The 17,136-nt window shown below is 43.1% G+C and overlaps 1 protein-coding gene across 4 annotated transcripts in view; it reads left to right on the forward strand.

Moving 5' to 3' along the window:
• ATP2B1 (ATPase plasma membrane Ca2+ transporting 1) overlaps nucleotides 1-17,136 on the forward strand; it is a 369,470-nt gene that overhangs the window by 66,415 nt on the left and 285,919 nt on the right. For all 4 annotated transcript variants that reach the window (XM_082254546.1, XM_082254548.1, XM_082254545.1 and 1 more), the window contains exon 2: nucleotides 4,715-5,126. In XM_082254546.1, the coding sequence (XP_082110672.1) occupies nucleotides 4,928-5,126 (199 nt within the window). In that variant the 5' untranslated portion in view covers nucleotides 4,715-4,927. The remainder of the gene's footprint in view (nucleotides 1-4,714; nucleotides 5,127-17,136) is intronic.

Consider the following 17,136-nt stretch of genomic DNA (forward strand, 5'->3'; position numbering starts at 1 on the left):
TACCTTCCCACACCTACGTTGTTACCGATACCTTTCAGGGGCTTTTTGTGTCAACACAACCCCAAGCTATGGCTGGGGAGGGACAACCGGTACCCCCTTTCTGCTAGTTTTCTTTTCATGTATGTAAGAAAATCGTTTTTTTTTTTTTTCTCTTTTGGTGTTTTCAGTGTTCTTTCCTAGGTATTAATGCTGTTTCCTGCTCATCTGTTTGTTATGCACAGTGCAAAGTAACCACACTTTTAATCTTGAAACATGTTAGTGCTCACTGCGCAAAGACAGTTAACGGTTACATTGCATACTGTATAAATTATCTTTTTATTTCATTTCCAAAGCATTTGAAAAGGAAAACATGAAATTTTTGGTTTGGTGCTCGGATACAGTTTAGTTCCTCTTTCAAATGTATAGATTCAAGTGTGTGTGTGTGTGTGTGTGTGTGTGTAAATAGTGTTCATATTGTTTAAGCAGGCTTTCTATGTAATGACTGTATGCGTTTGGTGGTCCTATCACAGCTGCAACAGCTTGTGTACACAGCCACATTTATTTTATGCTTTAGAACAGGTGGAGAGCCCAAGAAAGGAGTATGTGTTGCCTGAGTGATTTTCAGGGCTGGATACATACCAACTTTGTACTCACCCAAGGAAATGCCATCAAGTGCTTAGCACTTGATTCCTCATCAGTCTTAGTTAATCAGTGGTAGCTTGTGTTCTGTTGAATAGGCATAGCGTTTTCTATTTATTTTTTTTTGTTGTTTTTTTTTTTTTTTTTTTTTTTTTTTTATTTTCCTTTTCCTATCTAGTTACCTTTTTGTGTTATCTAACCTCTCCTCAAGCATTCACAGTACAGGTCTGTCTAGGGCAATGAACCAGCTTGCAAGTATGTGAGTTCCTGTGCTACCCATAGCCGCCTTGTACAGGAGGAGTCTGAATCCATACTATATCCAAATCCATTCCCACATGAAGTAGACATTGTTGCCAGATTTTCTTGGCCTGGTATGAATGCCAGTACTGTGTAGATTCCCAAAACCTTTATCTAAATAGCAGTTCTAGGCTGTTATGTGATGCTGACATTGTTTGCATCTAAAGTACCTAGGCTAGTGACATGTTAAATTGGCATATTTCACATATACATATATATTTCAATTGCCTATTTAGCGGTATTCTGAAGAAAAAACCCTGACAATGTGTTGAATTAAATCTTAACGTACCGAAAAGGTTATGGTGTGGTCAGATTGTTCTGGAAACCTAGAATTTTTTACATGTAAAAATGTTCAGGAATATAGCAAGCATTTTTGGTGCTATCAGACAAATATGATCTGTGCATAATGCAAGGGACAATAAGGTGCAGTTACACACCCATACAATTCTCAGTGACACAGTGGGGAAAAAAGCAATACACTTCCTGCCCTATAGACACAACAGAAAGCAAAAAGAAATCTTGCCTTGCCAAAGGATTAGAAATCCTCTTAAATAGTTGTCATTGGAATAGGTGTAGTCATTTAGATTTCCCTTCTATGGTTCCATGGACACTGGGTGTTGAGCCCCATATCTAAAGGTACAAATGCACCGTCCATCCCTGCCGCTGGAAGCCTGTATGATTCTGAATGGCTGATGGCTGGATGGTGCCCCAGGGACAGTATGCGCCCAAGCGGCAAATTTAAGAATACAAACAAAAGTATGTACATACATCCTATATTTGTGTGTATGTATACCCTTTTCCTGTTTCAGATTCCTAAAGCTAAATTCTGGGAAATTCTTTTAAACCTTGATATGGGTCCCCATCCCCACTGCTTGTTTTGCTTTAAGGCTGATGAATTTGGCCTTATTGCTACTTCTTGAGGCAACCGGTCCCCTGAAGCCACCTCCTGGTTTCGCCTCTGACATCCTCCCATACAGTGCAGTATGCCGAGGGGCCAACCCCAACCTGGGAGCATAGGACCGACGAAGTGAGGAATATAGGTGTAGATGACCATCTTGCATGCTATAGCCTCAGCGGATGTTCCGGCGATGAACTTCCAGGGACAATCACTAGCATTAGATTGCTCCACAAGCGTTTGCATGCAATTGGCTGTGATTAACTGCAGGAGCTGGCAGCCTCCCATTTCTTTCAATCAGGCTGCCTCCTACAGATAATCACTGGGAGCCCCCGCTGGGGTTACTCTATGTAATCAGTGTCAGGTGCACTTGCATGCACCCTGAAGGTTTTTCTTCAAACCCAATTAATGAAATCTGACCTGGGCGCACGTTGTTTACTTGTCTCTGTTCAAAGCTTTGAGTGCTGTGTCTCTTTGCTGCTCTATTCCTCTATCAGCAAAGTCACCAATGACTAGTTCTCTGACAAACAAGGTAACAGCAGCTGGAAGTTTGTGTTGGGCAGGGAGCTTGGAGAGAGCTAAACAGAGAGCTTGTCTATTCATAGTACAGCTCTGCATGTTCCTTCGTTCCTCTGCCTATGTGGAGAGGGGGTGTGTGTGTGTGCAACTTTCTAACAATTAGCGCTAACAGTGTATGCCCAGACTCGCACCCACTGCTGGAAGGGGAATAGGGGTTTCTAACACAATGTGCACTTTCTAAAGAATGTAGAAAGGGAAAGACGGCAGATATACATGTAAAACTTATGTAGAGTGATTTTTTTTATATTTTTTTATTTGTTGATCATCTGGAGCTATTTACTTCACTGGGTATAGGAGAGGGTTTACAATCCACTTTAAATTTAACATTTGTATGGCCCTACACCTGGATGGTTTCATTGGCTAGGCTAGGTGATACTTGGAGATTTGTGGCTTTTTCTTGAAAATTACCTTATTTGCAAATTCTTTTGTGATTTCTTAAGTATTTTGTCATGTTTCATATGCAGTTAAGGGGATTCTTTAATTTTTGCTGTGTTCTGTAACCCCATACTACATGGGTTTGTCAGGCCTCAGATGAACTAATTAGATTAACCAAGAAGCTTTCCTTAGATAATCATTTAGGGAGCCATTTCTTATACTGGAGCTTGCTGCTGATAATGTGCAGTTGAAGGTCAAATGCTTAGCAGAGAATAGCAGCAGCAGAAGCTTAATCTCAGGCAGTGGTTTAAAATTACTTAACCGTTGGCTTTTTAAACATCCATCAAAGCCTTTTATTCAAGCCTGATCTCTTGGCAAAAAACAATAACCAATACTTAGTGAAAATGTGCTTATTTACAGCTAGTGTGTTAACCGTAGATCCCACTTATTTAGTGCTTTTTGGAAGCATGAATGGTAAGTGTTCTTTTCTTGGATAGAATATGATACAGGGTTAAATGGAGCACTATTGCATAAGAATCTCTTGTCTTTCTGTTCCTTCATAGCAGGGTTACAAGCTAAGCTAAAGACATTTGGTGTTTGTCATTCTCTGCCCAAAATAGTTCCACTTAAATTAGGCACATGCTTTGCCGGAGATTGGCATTGGAAGCTTGCTATCTTGGGGTCAATATATATTTTTTTTCTTGATTATGCTCCCATTTTGGTTTGTAAAAACTTAATTTCTTAAAATATAACCCACCAATGTTTTTAAACCATTCTTTAATATTTAACAAATGAAATAACCATACCTGATAATGTTAGGTATACTACAGTAGTTTCATACCAAGTGTCGTAATGAACAGGTGTCTGAACATTTACTGGGTACCTCAAATTGTTCTGTATCAGCTGTGTTGGGGTGTAAATTAATTGAGTAACCAGATTTATGAGTTATTCTCCATTACTCCAGATTATATTAGTATTCTGACTGACTTTAGATTTTGTTTTGAGATCCTTCTGGACACAGGTAGTTAAAGTTGAATTCTGTGTTGAGTGTTAGGCCTCATTCGCACAATTTGCAAAGATGTAAGTAGTTTTTTTTTTTTTTTTTTTTTTCCCTACACCTGCAAGGAAAACATTTGTACTATATGTGCCCTGTTCACACCACCATACCATTTAGTATTGCGTCCAGATTTCTTCTGCACAGGAGTCTGTATGGTGTATGCATATATCTGCGCAGAAAAAAACCTCACTTGATACCAGTGTTATGGTGTGCACAGGGCACATAATGATCAATTGTTTTCCTTGTGTGGTTTCAGAGACCTACGTAACATGTGAGTTGTTGCATATGGTGTGCACAAGCCCATGCAAGTCAAATCTGTGTGTGCGCCATCGGTTTTCCTGCACGTATGGTGTGAGGGGAGGCATTCAAATTATTATTATTTTTTTTTTTTTTTTTTTTTAGTTTTTACCTGTCTACGTAGATTTAGACATGATCTAGTTTAAATATCTGGGAATGCTAATTGTATGATCCTATTCTTATAAGACAATAAACACTATGCTTATATTAAACATTTTAACATCAAAATTACAGGTTGGGATATATGTGTCAGTTAACTTTTTTTTTTTATTTTTTTACAAACTATTTTAAGTTGCTGAATATCTCATTTTATGGTGAGCAAATAAACCCACCTACCATATCAGATTGGTGTTCAAAAACAATTATTATTTTTTAGTAATGTGCTATTATAATAGCTTTTATTTTTATTAGGTTGTATTTTAAAATAACGTGATTGTTAAGGATTTAGTATTGTGATTTGAAGGCAATCTTAACTTCCACATTAAATATAACTTCATGGCTGACCATACTATGTACATGACTGACCATACAATTTACAATCTGATTGTAGTAGTCATTTTCACACCTGTAACAATTTTTTTTTTTCCTCTTTCTAGAATTTTCTGGATGCAATTTCATAAAGTAATGCCGTTGTTTACCATGGAACAGTATTCAAGACATATCTGTGGAATTACCCTTCAAGCTTTTTGAATATCCCTAAAATGCACTTGATATAGTGTTCGTTCGAGGTTTGTTTTGAAGACCCCCTTCCCAGCTGGATTTACTGACCACTTCTGCCCATTTGTCTGCCCAAAGGGATTGTGGCAGAAATGGCGAACAATTCGGTTGCATACAGTGGTGTAAAAAACTCTATAAATGAAGCAAACCATGGTGGAGAATTCGGGATCACTGTTCAAGAGCTGCGGGACCTTATGGAATTAAGATCCACAGATGCATTACAGAAAATTCAAGAATGCTATGGAGATGTATACGACGTATGTAGTAGATTGAAAACCTCACCGCATGATGGTAAGGAAACATCTGTCACATTTATTGTATAGCTTATTAAGTTTTGAATGTCAGTATTTTAGATCTAAAATACTGAGTGCCCATTCACACCATGCTGCAGTGCTCATGGTTTCATGTGGTTAAATACAATAATTTTGAATGGGCTATCACTGCTCCTAAGTGTATGAGAAAAAAAATGGGTCCTGCACCATTTCAGCAAACCCCATGCAGTTTATGCATTGGTGCATTGTGGTAATGCATGTTTGTTTGCAGTGCTAAGTAGACACACAATGGCTGCACCACAATGCATATGTCAAGCCACAATTTTTTGCTTCAGGTTTTTTTTTTTTTTTTTTTTTTAAGAATAGGGGAGTGTTTGAATCCCTGTCAGGCTTTTACTGATATCAGGGCTTTGTTAGATTTACCACACATCTTGCTTTTACCAGAAAGTAAATCTGGCCATAGATGGATAGAAATCCCTGCTGAATCAGACGAAGTTTGGTCCATCTATGGTCGTTCCCGATCTCTAAGGACTGACTGCTCTTGAATGGGATTGTTGGACATTTTTGCACTCGATCAGCAATGTAGCCAATCGTCTGTAGTTCTGATCATGACTCCTAGTGGGCGGGGAGTCCCTTCTGTTAGAAAACAATAGCGCAACGAGAAGGATTCCATCACCCACCTTTTTGAATGTGGGGCTGGGGAAATCGGTTTATGGGGTTTTTGTTTATATTTTTTTCTTTCATGGCAAGCTTAAGTGAGGGAGAATGTGCAACAGGTACAAAGACCTAAAAACCTGACCCAGATTCCTCACCTTTTCAATTCTGCTAAATTTCTTTGTGTTGCCGTAGTCCTGTCTGCTAAAACATCAGCAGGACAGAAAATGGGGATAAACCGTCCCAGGGGGTGTCTTGAAGAGGGCAGCATGCTTCAAATCTGGTGGGCTCAAAGGTATGTTGCCTGTGGATAAGGGTCTGTACGATTAACTCAGTACTGCAAATTAAAGGTTGCAAAGAACCTGTGGGAAGACCCCATTAACAAAGCAAGCGGACCTATCTCTCGATGAGGCCGCATCCTTACCACACGTTTTTTTATAGCTGCTAAACAAACTCCATCCTTTTAGCTTGGAAGATATTAAATCCAGGATTTAGGGTGCATTTGACATAAAAAATGAACCATGGTCTTGGAGGATACCCAGAATATTTATTTTGGGATCAACCTTGGCTTGACTTCTCCCACCTCCTTCTCGCATAGCATGTTTACTGCAGCTCAGAATATCAGAGAAGGCTTTTTTTTCCCTCTTAACTGCTACTCAAAACTGTGGTTTCTGAACTTTCCCTTTACTTTTCCCTATTTTTTTTCCCCTCCCTCTTACCCTACTTGCTAGTTTCTCACCCCTCAGATTTTTTTTTTCATATTATATCTTTCTTCCTCCATTTTCTTTGTGCCTTACTCTATACTAAGGGAATGTGCCTACATTTAAATTTTGGCAATGGGCTGAGGAGATTCGCTTCCCTCCCTCCCTTTTTTTTTTTCCCTACTACTTCTTGCTTTATTCTATACAGCGGCAAGTAAAAAAAGTTTATGAACCCCTGGGATTAACTGGCTTTCTGCAATAACTTGCCTTAAAATGTAATCTTTAAAATAGTATGATGTTTGAAGCAAGCCAACTTGGTGGATTGAGTATCGCTCCCCTGCTACCTAGAAGACCTAAAACCAAGCAATCAAAGCCTGCTGATTTGCTTGGTTCTCTGGCTTTACTGAGCAGAGCGCCAATGACTAGCCATCACTACTGTGCTATGCCTGTCCAGTGCTATGGAGGGTGCTGGGAGTGGCTAGCGCAGGCTCTCAGCTTTTTGCTGACAGGTGGAGTCGGCTTCTGGCCAGGCATCTGGGTGGATCCCAACAAATTCGAGAGTGAACCAGCTGAGTGATGTCAGCTGACAACGGGCTTGAAATACAGGTCACAGGAGTGCAGAACAAAGTGCACCCCTGTGACCTACAGGAGAAGTGGGGCCAAAAGCTTCACATTTGTTATATTCTCTTTGCTGTTTGGACAGATATGGAAAATTTTCCTCCAGCCAAATGCTTTTATTGTGGTTTTAAAAACTAATTTTGATTTGCCTGTTAAATATTCAGCCAATTTGGTCATCTCTAGTTGTATTAAATGGTTACTGAGAAACTGTGCTGTTGCCTAGTAAAGGTGTCCAAATGAAACATGAATGTTGCGTGTGGGGTTTTTTTTTTTTTTTGGCTCCATCCTATGACTGAGGACCTGCATCGAGCATATTTTTGACAAAATTAGACCCATCGGGTTGCCTTTCAGTTCAATGCGACAAATTGCAGAGAGATTTAGCTGTTAACAGATGCACAAGAAGTGGTCAGGGGCAGGTTTAATTGTTGCAGTGTTACTTGAGGCTGCATTCACACCTCGGCAGATTTGCTGTGATTCTGCCCCTGATTTCAAAGCGTCAAGGTTTTAACCTCCTAGGCGGTAATCCTGAGCGTGACTCGGGGTTGATTTTTCATATCAGGAGCGGTAACCCAGAGTCACGCTCGGGGTGGATTGCAGAGAGCGCAGCGGTGTTCTCTTACCTTATCCTGGCGATCCAGCGATGATCTCTCATTGCTGAGATCGCCAGCCGAGAGTCCCACCGCTCCTCCGTCGGTCTGATCACTTCCTAGTTCCGTTCCCTGCAGCAGCAATGCTGCATGGGAGCGGAACTAGGAAGGGAAATTCTAAAAAAAAAAAAAAACGTTGCACAAAACACTATATATATATATATATATATATATATATATATATATATGTATATATATATATATATATATATATATATATATATATATATATATAATTAATTATAATTCACGTGTTTGTGTTTCAAATTTATCACATCTGGAATGTCTACTAGACTCTTGTTTTGGTCAGGTTTAAGTCAGTAATTACTAAGCATTGTAGGCCTATAATACATAACGCCAAATTTCCATGAAAACAATTGTACCGCTTTTGGTATGCAATTCCTGACATCATACCGCCAGGGAGGTTAATGACAAATAGCAAATTTTTCATTTGAATGGCACCTAATATCGCGGTGTGGTTTTGCCATGATTGTTGCATAAATCTATTGAGGGTCTTGAATACTTTGGAGTGCAGTGGGCAGGGGTTTGGGGTGTTTTAGACCCCAGATACCTCCCATAAAGAGTACCTGTCACTGCCTAATACCGGTCACAAGGGATGTTTGCATTCCTTGTGACTGCAATAAAAGTGATCAGATTTTTTTTATATTTTTTATTTAAGAGCCACTGTGAGCTTGCGCACCAAAGGAAATGCATACCTAAGTCGCGCCCGCAAGTGAGGTATCACCGCAATTGCTAGAGAGCAATAATTTTAGCAAAAGGCGTCCTCTAACTCAAATTTTTTTATAGAGTCTCCTATGGAGATTTTTAAGTACCGTAGTTTGTCGCCATTCCACTAGTGTGCACAATGTTAAACCGTAAGCTGGTATGTTTACTAGGCGTGACATAATCTTTCACAATATACAAAAAAATTTGGCTAACGGTTTAGATTTTTTTTTAAATTCAGTGAAATGTATTTGTTCCAAAATGGCGTTTGAAAGACCGCCGCACAAATACCACGTCACAAAAAATTATGAAACGACCACAGTTTTATTCTCTAGAGTCTTTGCTAAAAAAATATATATGATCTTAGGGGGTTCTAAGTAATTAAAAAAAAAAAAATACTGATTTTAACTTGTAAACCTGTCAGAAATGGGTTTGATCCTTAAGTGTGTGTGTGTGTGTGTGTGTGTGTGTGTGTGTGTGTGTGTGTGTGTGTGTGTGTATCTCCAGCTCTGAAACTTATACCAACCCTGGCCTTGTTTTCAATATAATGGAATGCACATTTGAGCGACGTTAATCGTGTGCATGGTAAACGACTTGGTGTATGAGCTTTGCGTAACTGTTCAACAATAAAATTGGTATTGAAGTGGAGAAAAATGGGGATGCTAGTTTAACTCAAGACATGTTAGGAGTTTTCGTAATCCATTAGTTGTCTGAGGTTTTTATCCAAATAACCGAAACAATCGGTGTGGTGTAAACCCCTTGCCACCCAAGATCGTCCCTCAACTTCCTTGAGTTGCAATGGTTATACCAGGTGATGCCTGCAGCTACAGGGATCATCCCAATTAGCTAGTTACCTGCTGGATCGCTTTTACAGATGGCGCCCCCCTCCACCTTATGCAGTCTTCCTGGGCTTGCACGTCCCACTGTGGATTGCATCTAGCAAGGTCCATGATGACCTCTGTGGTCTAAGAAACTGAAAGCGAGGAGTATAGTCACTTTGGGTCTTGGTATTGTTTACTGGCGGGGAGCCAGCCAGCAAAGCAGACCATCAGCTCGTTCTGTCTGTTCTGCTTATTTGGAGGCCAGTAGAGAGATCTGGGGTATAAAAGACCATTCTTCTGTTGACTGTGATGTAGGTACTCTAAAGGCTCATGCTTTTACAGGCATTTAAACTTTTTCTTTTCTCTGCCTAAAAGCTTGGAGCTTGTGCTTTTTGTGCATATTATTTATTTATTTTTGGGTACTTGGAAGTCTCAATCGCTCTAAGACCCTGTTCAGACAGGGGCGACGCGACCTGTGTGCACCGCGACCTCGGCGCGACTTGCATGGACTTCATATTATTGAAGTCAATGCAAGTCGCCTCCAGGTCGCCCCAAAGTAGTACAGGACCCTTTTTCTAAGTCGAGCGACTTGTGTCGCTCCTATTAGAACGGGTCCTGTACTATTCAATGGCGAGCGACCCACCGCGACTTGTCAAGTCGCCTGACAAGTCGCGCTAGTGTGAATGGAGTCTAAAGCTCCTCTCAGAAATGCAAGGCTTTTTTGTTTTTTTCTACCTGTAAGCCTCATATATGCCTGTAAACTCCAGAAAATGCCATAGTGTGCGCTAGGGCTGCAACTAACGATTAGTTTCATAATCAAATCCGCATCTTGATATGCCACACCTGTGAGGTGGATGGATTATCTCGGCAAAGGAGAAGTGCTCACATCTCAGATTTAGACACATTTTGTGAACAATATTTGAGAGCAATAGGCCTTTTGTGTACATAGAAAGTCTTAGATCTTTGAGTTAAGCTCATGAAAAATGGTGGCAAAAACAAAGTTGCATTTAATATTTTGTTCAGCGCATGTGGTTAGGGAGCAAAAGCTCTAATCCACTCTGAGAATAACACAGATATACTCTATATACTACTGGAGGTTGAATCTGGTATACATCAGACTTGGATCAAATTTTTTGTTTAAAGAAAAAAGATGGTTTTGCTGATTTTCAGAAAGAACTGTAATATATTATGTATGACAGACTCCCCTAGTGGGGTTTAAATCCACCTTTCTCTATCATTCATTGACAGACTCAGTTCTCTCTGAATCATATCAGTAGGGTAATACTGCCCCCTACAGGAGTAGGACACTAGGCAGAAAAAAGTTCTGGCAAAGCCTATGGGCAGTCCCGGAGGGTACACCCTCTCTTCCTGCATAGGATGTCAGTTTTAATCTGCCTAGTAAGGACCTTTGTTCTTTGCTGGGATCTCTGGTCCTGGCATATAAAGTATTTATTTTTTTATGTAGTTGGCTAGCCTTTTTTTTTCCGGAACTTTTTTCCTTTTTGAGATCTTCAACAAATGTTCTCCCCCCCCCCCCTCCCCCCTGGCAAATTTTGGGGTGGACGCGGGCCATCACACGCCTGGGTTTCCCTCTGTACGGTTGTGACCCCCCCCCCTCACGTGGGGCACTGTTTGGGCCTACCTAAGGCTGGGGCCTAGTGTGCAGACCGCACGGGGGGCCGTGGGAGTGCAGCGCTTGACCGGGGGGGCGTCTTTTTCTGCTAGTGGATGGGCGTTTAGGGGGCCCCCTGTGGTTTCCGATTACTGCCATTCCTGCACTGGGCCGCTATTATGTTGTGGCCTCTCTGCTTCTATGACGTCGGCCATCTTGGTACACCCATTTTCGCCCATTTTGCATTTTTTTTTTGCTGTAAAGGCCAGTGGGAGTGCCTGGAGGACAGTGAATCATGAGGGTGGTCTCTCCCTCTCTGTGGGGGTCTGTTAGCATGCGCCTGACCTCCAGAGGGTGCTGTAGCGCTGCTTCTTTTAAAAGTCATTTTTGTATTTTTTGAAAATTTGCTGTCAGGTTCCTCACGTTCAGTATGGACCCTGCAGGCCATTTGTTCCCACCTGACCCCCCTCAGAGGCCGTAGTGCCTTTCGCATCTTCACTGTCCGTCGATGCCTTTTCGGCAGTTCAGGAAGCATTTGGGCCCGGTTGGAGGTGGTAGGTGCGCTGAAACATTTCTCCACCTACCCTTGCCTCATCTGATGTCTCGGAGTCTGAGTCTGGCTCAGCCGCCACAGACGTGGGCCTGACCGGGCCTCCCTGCCGGGTCTGTTACCTCGCGCCCGGTCTCCTCAGATGAGGATGACATTTCTTCCTCCCCTGCTGCGACAGGCTCTGGTGGCTGTGCTGGCTGTTTTCGGTGCGTGACACCCTGCAATTTGGGGGTCGCAGCGGCGCCTGCGCCTAGGGCGGCTGCTCATTTTGCTGGCTGCTCATGTAGGAGGGGACCGTCTGAGACGTTCTCACTTGGGTCTCTTAAGTGGCCATTAGACCTTGCCCTTTTGGGGAGTCTCTGGTACAGTGGATTGTTCTGCCTTTGGTGAACGTACGGTCTCTAGCTGAATGGGACTACCGTTGTTCCGATGGAGGAATCCCTGTCTTTTGGGGATTGGGGGAATAGGATGGCGTGGGCTGTGGCCTGCGATCTGTACTCCCTGGCGTAGTCTGCACTGGGAACGGTGTTTGCCCTTGCCACGCAGACTCTGCCTGATGGGCGGAGTTCCAACGCCGTGACTTGGTGTGGGGCATGTCCCTCTTGCCCTGGGGGAGCTGTTGGACCAGCTGGCGCAGGGGATGCAGTTGGCGATGCCGCGCTGGTCGAGGCACCCTTGTATAGGTCACCTTGTGATTTTCGGCGGTGGTCGTCAGACGACTACTTGACCGGAGTGTTTGTCTGCGGATCAAACTTCTAAGAAGGTCATAATGGATCTCCCTTTTCAGGGGGATCGCCTGTTTGGCGCTGCCCTGGATGACATTGTATAAGGGTCTCACAGGGGAAGAGCAATTTCTTCCACAGGCTAACAAGGGTAAGGGCCTTCGATGCAGTCGGGATTCCTCCCTTTTGGATCGCAGTTTCTTCGCCCCCACGGGGGCAGTCGATGTGGAGAAGTCCTTCCAGACTTCCGCGTGTGGTCCCAAATGACCCTGGTCTGGCGAACATGGTGGTTCCCCCCCCCCCCCCCCCCCAGGCTTACCTATAGGTAAAAGTGTCAGAGGAGGGTTTACTTCCTCTTTAAAAGCACTCACTTCCTGCCCAGGACTACATGTCCCATGAGGCATTGCTACTTACACATTGACCATGTATTGATGGTGTATTGAGCTGTATGTGTGCTGCACTGTATTTTCTGATCTGTAAACAAATAATGCATTCTGTATGCAGGCCAACTAATTGGCTGACAACTAACCGATTATGAAATTAGTTGACCACTATTTTCATTAATTAGTTGTCGATTTAATAGATTAGTTGTTTTGGCCCTGGTGTGCAGACGCATTGGCTAATTTAAAGGGCAGTTTCCAGACAGAATAAAAAAGCTTTCAAAAAATTCTCAAAAACCTGTAGGAGCAGCAGCTTTTAGATGGAAGTGTGCATGAGGCCTTAGAGAAAAAATCTTTAACAGTCCTGCAGTGTTGAGATACTATGCTGAAGTTGCTGTGTGCTAGGTTATGTTTCTATTAATGCATGTATAAATGTTTAATGTGTTAATTTTTCCTGCCCTCCTACCCCTTAGGCCCCTTTCACACGATTGGACCGGTTAGGTCCGCCTGTTCATTTTACAGGCGGACCTGATCAGGCCACCCACTCTCTTCGGGGAGGCGGATATCAGCGGGCGTGGCCGCTGACACCCGTCTAGCATCTGATCCGACAAGATCTGCTAAATACAGATGGCTGGCGATACTTTTGCCATCCGTTCAGCGGGTCGGATCAGATTACAAAGGACATGCTGTCGATTTCCATCCGATCTCCCCATTGAGGAGAGCAGGGATCTGACAGGGCTGTCTCTGCACAGTCAACAGAGCAATCCCCGCTGAAAGGATCTGCCCGATAAGAAAGGGGCCTTATACTACTCGTGATTGACGTTGAATCTTGAAGCTCACTTCTAGGGGAATAACAAACCTATACCCTTGCAGTTGCGTTAACTCCCCCCCCCCCCCCCTTCTTTTCCATTGCAAGTGTTAATTTCTATTGCTAGTAAAGATGTGCTGCTTGTTTTGCCTAGTGGATACTGACTAAGATTATATACTTGCTATATTCCTCTGGCAGCTGGAACTCTTGTGCGGTCTCTGTGGAATGCGGGAAGGCCCTCGACATCCTCCAATGCAATGCACATTTTAAAGTAGAAAAATCTAGGCATGCCCTATTCAGCTGTAAGCAAACAGAACGTGGACACGACTGAAATGCTGTTTGTGCAGTCTGTTTCCATAGAAACTGAGTAGTCACTAAAATGTGAGCTTTTAAATGCAGGCTTTTTGTATATATTTTTTTTTATGCTGTTAGTAAAGTTTCCCCTTTCTATCTTAACCACTTGCCGACTGCCTAACGCCGATCTACGTCGGCAGTCAGCCCCTCACAGGCAAAGTAACGTTAGGGCTACGTCACTAGCTTGTGAGGGTCTAGGGAGCGAGCGCGCGCGCCCCCGGAGGCACGCTCCCGCGTGGTCACGGACACCCCCCCCCCCCCCCCCCCCCGCGTGTGACCAGTGGACCCGATGTCCGCCGGTCACTCGGCGATCGGCGGGGAGAGGGAGAATGTCAGGCAGCTTGTGTAAACAAGCCACCTGTCATTCTCCTCGCTGTAAAGACACTGATCAAACGGATCTAGTATGTAGATCCGTTGATCAGTGTCCTTACAGCTCAAGCCACAGCCAATCACAGTAGAAAGCACGCCCCTAGGGATACACACAGCCCCTCCCTCCCAAATAAAGTTAACCCCTTCACAACCAGTGTATTTTTACAGTAACAGTGCATATGTATAGCACTGATTACTGTAGAAATGTCACTGGTAACCATAAAAATGTCACAAATGTCAGTCAAGGGTCCGATCTGTCCGCCCCAATGTCGCAGTACCGCAAAAAAAATCGCAGATCGCCGCCATTACGCGTTAAAAAAAAAAACAACAAAAATGACAATCTTTCCATTTGTTAGTAAACGCGATAACTTTTGCGCAAACCAATCAAAATACGCTTTTTGCGATTTTTTTTTTTTTTTTTTTTTTTTTTTTTTTAACCACCAAACATAGGTAGCATAAAACAAATTGGCCGAAAATTTTAAAAAATTTTGACTTTTACTTTTTTTTTTGGGGGGAATTTCATATAAAAAAAATGTGAAAAATAGTTATTTTTGCAAAATTGACGCTCTTTTTTTGTTTATAGGGCGTGATCAAAAAATCGCACAGGTGATCAAATACCACCAAAAGAAAGCTCTGTTTGTGGGAAAAAAAGGACGTCAAATTAGTTTAGGTACAGCGTCGCACGACTGCGCAATTGTCCGTTAAAGTCACGCAGTGCCGAATCGCAAAATACCCCCTGGTCAGGAAGGGGGTAAAATCTTCCGGGGCTTAAGTGGTTAAAGTACACATAGATATTAGATGAACTCTGTGTGGAGCTTCCATGGCCATCATTGGTTGGCTCTCAGATTAATAGTGATTGGACCGGTTTGAATTTAGTGCTAGATTTTCTAAAATGACTGTAATTCACCAGCTCTCTGCTCATGGAGCACTGAGAGCCAATTGGGGGGGGGGGGGGGGGGAGATGCAACATCGGACCAATACTGTATCCACCTAAGTGGGTTTTAAGAAAAAAACAAAACCTTTTTAATAGGCAGTAACTGATAGTGTCAACATGCCTCCCTCCATCTTGTTCTATTGGCTTACCCACTTTACCCCCTTCCTGACCAGGCAATTTTTTGCAATATGGCACTGCATTGCTTTAACTGACAACTGCACGGTCGTGCAACACTGTACCCAAATACAAATGTGTCGTTATACCCCCCACAAATAGGGCTTGCTATTGTGGGTATTTGATCACCTCTGCGGTTTTTATTTTTTGCGCTAGAAGCAAAGAACGACCAAAGATTTTGAAGAAAATTTATTTGTTTTGCTTTCTGCTGTAAAACACATCCAATAAAGTAAAAAATCAAATTGCTTCATCAATTTAGGCCAATATGTATTCTAGTACATATTTTTGTAATTATTTGTGAATGACGGCCTGGCTGAATGACGGCCTGGCTGCGTAAACAAGCCAGTCTGTCATTTTTGTCTAAATACTTAACGGTTGACAGGTACCCGCTGATCGACTCCAGCTGTGTAAAATCACAGCGGGAGCGAGCCACCGGAGGCGCGCGCTCGTGCCCAGAACCCAGAAGTGCAGAATCTCGTATATAAACATGTGATTCTGCACAGAGCGGCCGCCCTGTAGCAGTAAATCTGCTATAGGAAGGTCTTAACCACTTTACCTCTGGCCACTGTGCCTCCACTGCGGCACAGTGGCTCGTTATCGTCCAGTGACGTAAACCTACGTCGCTGGACTCCTCCCCCTGTAGGCGGTGCTCGCGCGCGGCCGGAGGCGCGCTCCCGCTGTTTTCATTCACAGCGGGAGTCGGGCCAGGGGAGGAGCGGCGGCGATCGCTGCCGCTCTTCCCCGATCGTTGGGGAATCTAGTTTGGAGATCCGCCCGCCTGTGTAAACAGAGCGGGCGGATCTCCTAAGTGACAGATCGGAGTGTTCAGCATAGCTGAACATCCGATCTGTCCCTGTGTCACTCAGTCACCTCCCCCCACACACGTTAGTAAGCACCAGGCATACATTAACCCCTCTCTCTCCAATAGAATTAACCCCTTCCCTGCCAGTGTCATTTTTACAGTAACAGTGCATATATATAGCACTGATTACTGCAGTAATGTCACTGGTACCCCCAAAAGTGTCAAAAATGTCAGTCAAGGGTCCGATCTGTCCGCCGCAATGTCGCAGTCCCGCAAAAAAAATCGCAAATCGCCGCCATTACTCGTTAAAAAAAAAAAAAAAAAACACCAAAAATTACAAATCTTTCCCTTAGTAAACGCAATAACTTTTGCGCAAACCAATCAAAATATGCTTATTGTGATTTTTTACCAAACATAGGTAGCAGAAAACAAATTGGCCAAAAATTTAAAAAAAATTTGATTTTTACATATTTTTTGGGAGGGATTTCATATAAAAAAATGTTAATATTATTTTTTCAAAATAAACGCTATTTTTTTGTTTATAGCGCAAAAAGTAAAAATCGCACAGGTGATCAAATACCACCAAAAGAAAGCTCTATTTGTGGTTAAAAAAAAGGACGTAAATTTCGTTTGGGTACGGCGTCGCACGACCGCGCAATTGTCAGTTAAAGTCGCACAGCGCTGAATCGCAAATTTTTTTTTTTTTCCCCTCATCGCTGTGCCACAGCCGATGGCCCCTTTCACACGGGCTGTCTGATCAGGTTCGCCTGTCAGTTTTTCAGGTAGGCCTGATCGGACCCTTCATTCTCCTCTATGGAGCAGTAATCTGCCGCCATCTGATCCTGTCTGCCAAAAACAGACGGATGGTGGTTCTATTTTCTATCCATCCCGTGGATCGGATCAGATGCAAAGAGACAGTCTGTTTCCATCCAATTGCGCTATAGAGGAGAGTGGGGTTCTAGTCATATTTATGTGTAAATTTGGTATCAGTTTTATTAAATAAAGCTTGGTTGTTAGTTTAACCGCTTGCCGACTGCTCACAGTATATTTACTGCGGCAGTCAGCCCCTCACAGGCAGAGTGACGTAGGTCAACGTCGCTCGCCTGTGAGGCTCTGGGGAGCGCGCCCGCGCGGTCACGGACCCCCCCCCCCCGCGCGTG

Source organism: Pelophylax lessonae, assembly GCF_965119305.1.
Source record: "Pelophylax lessonae genome assembly, chromosome: 4".
In the NCBI taxonomy this organism is placed as follows: Eukaryota; Metazoa; Chordata; class Amphibia; order Anura; family Ranidae; genus Pelophylax; species Pelophylax lessonae.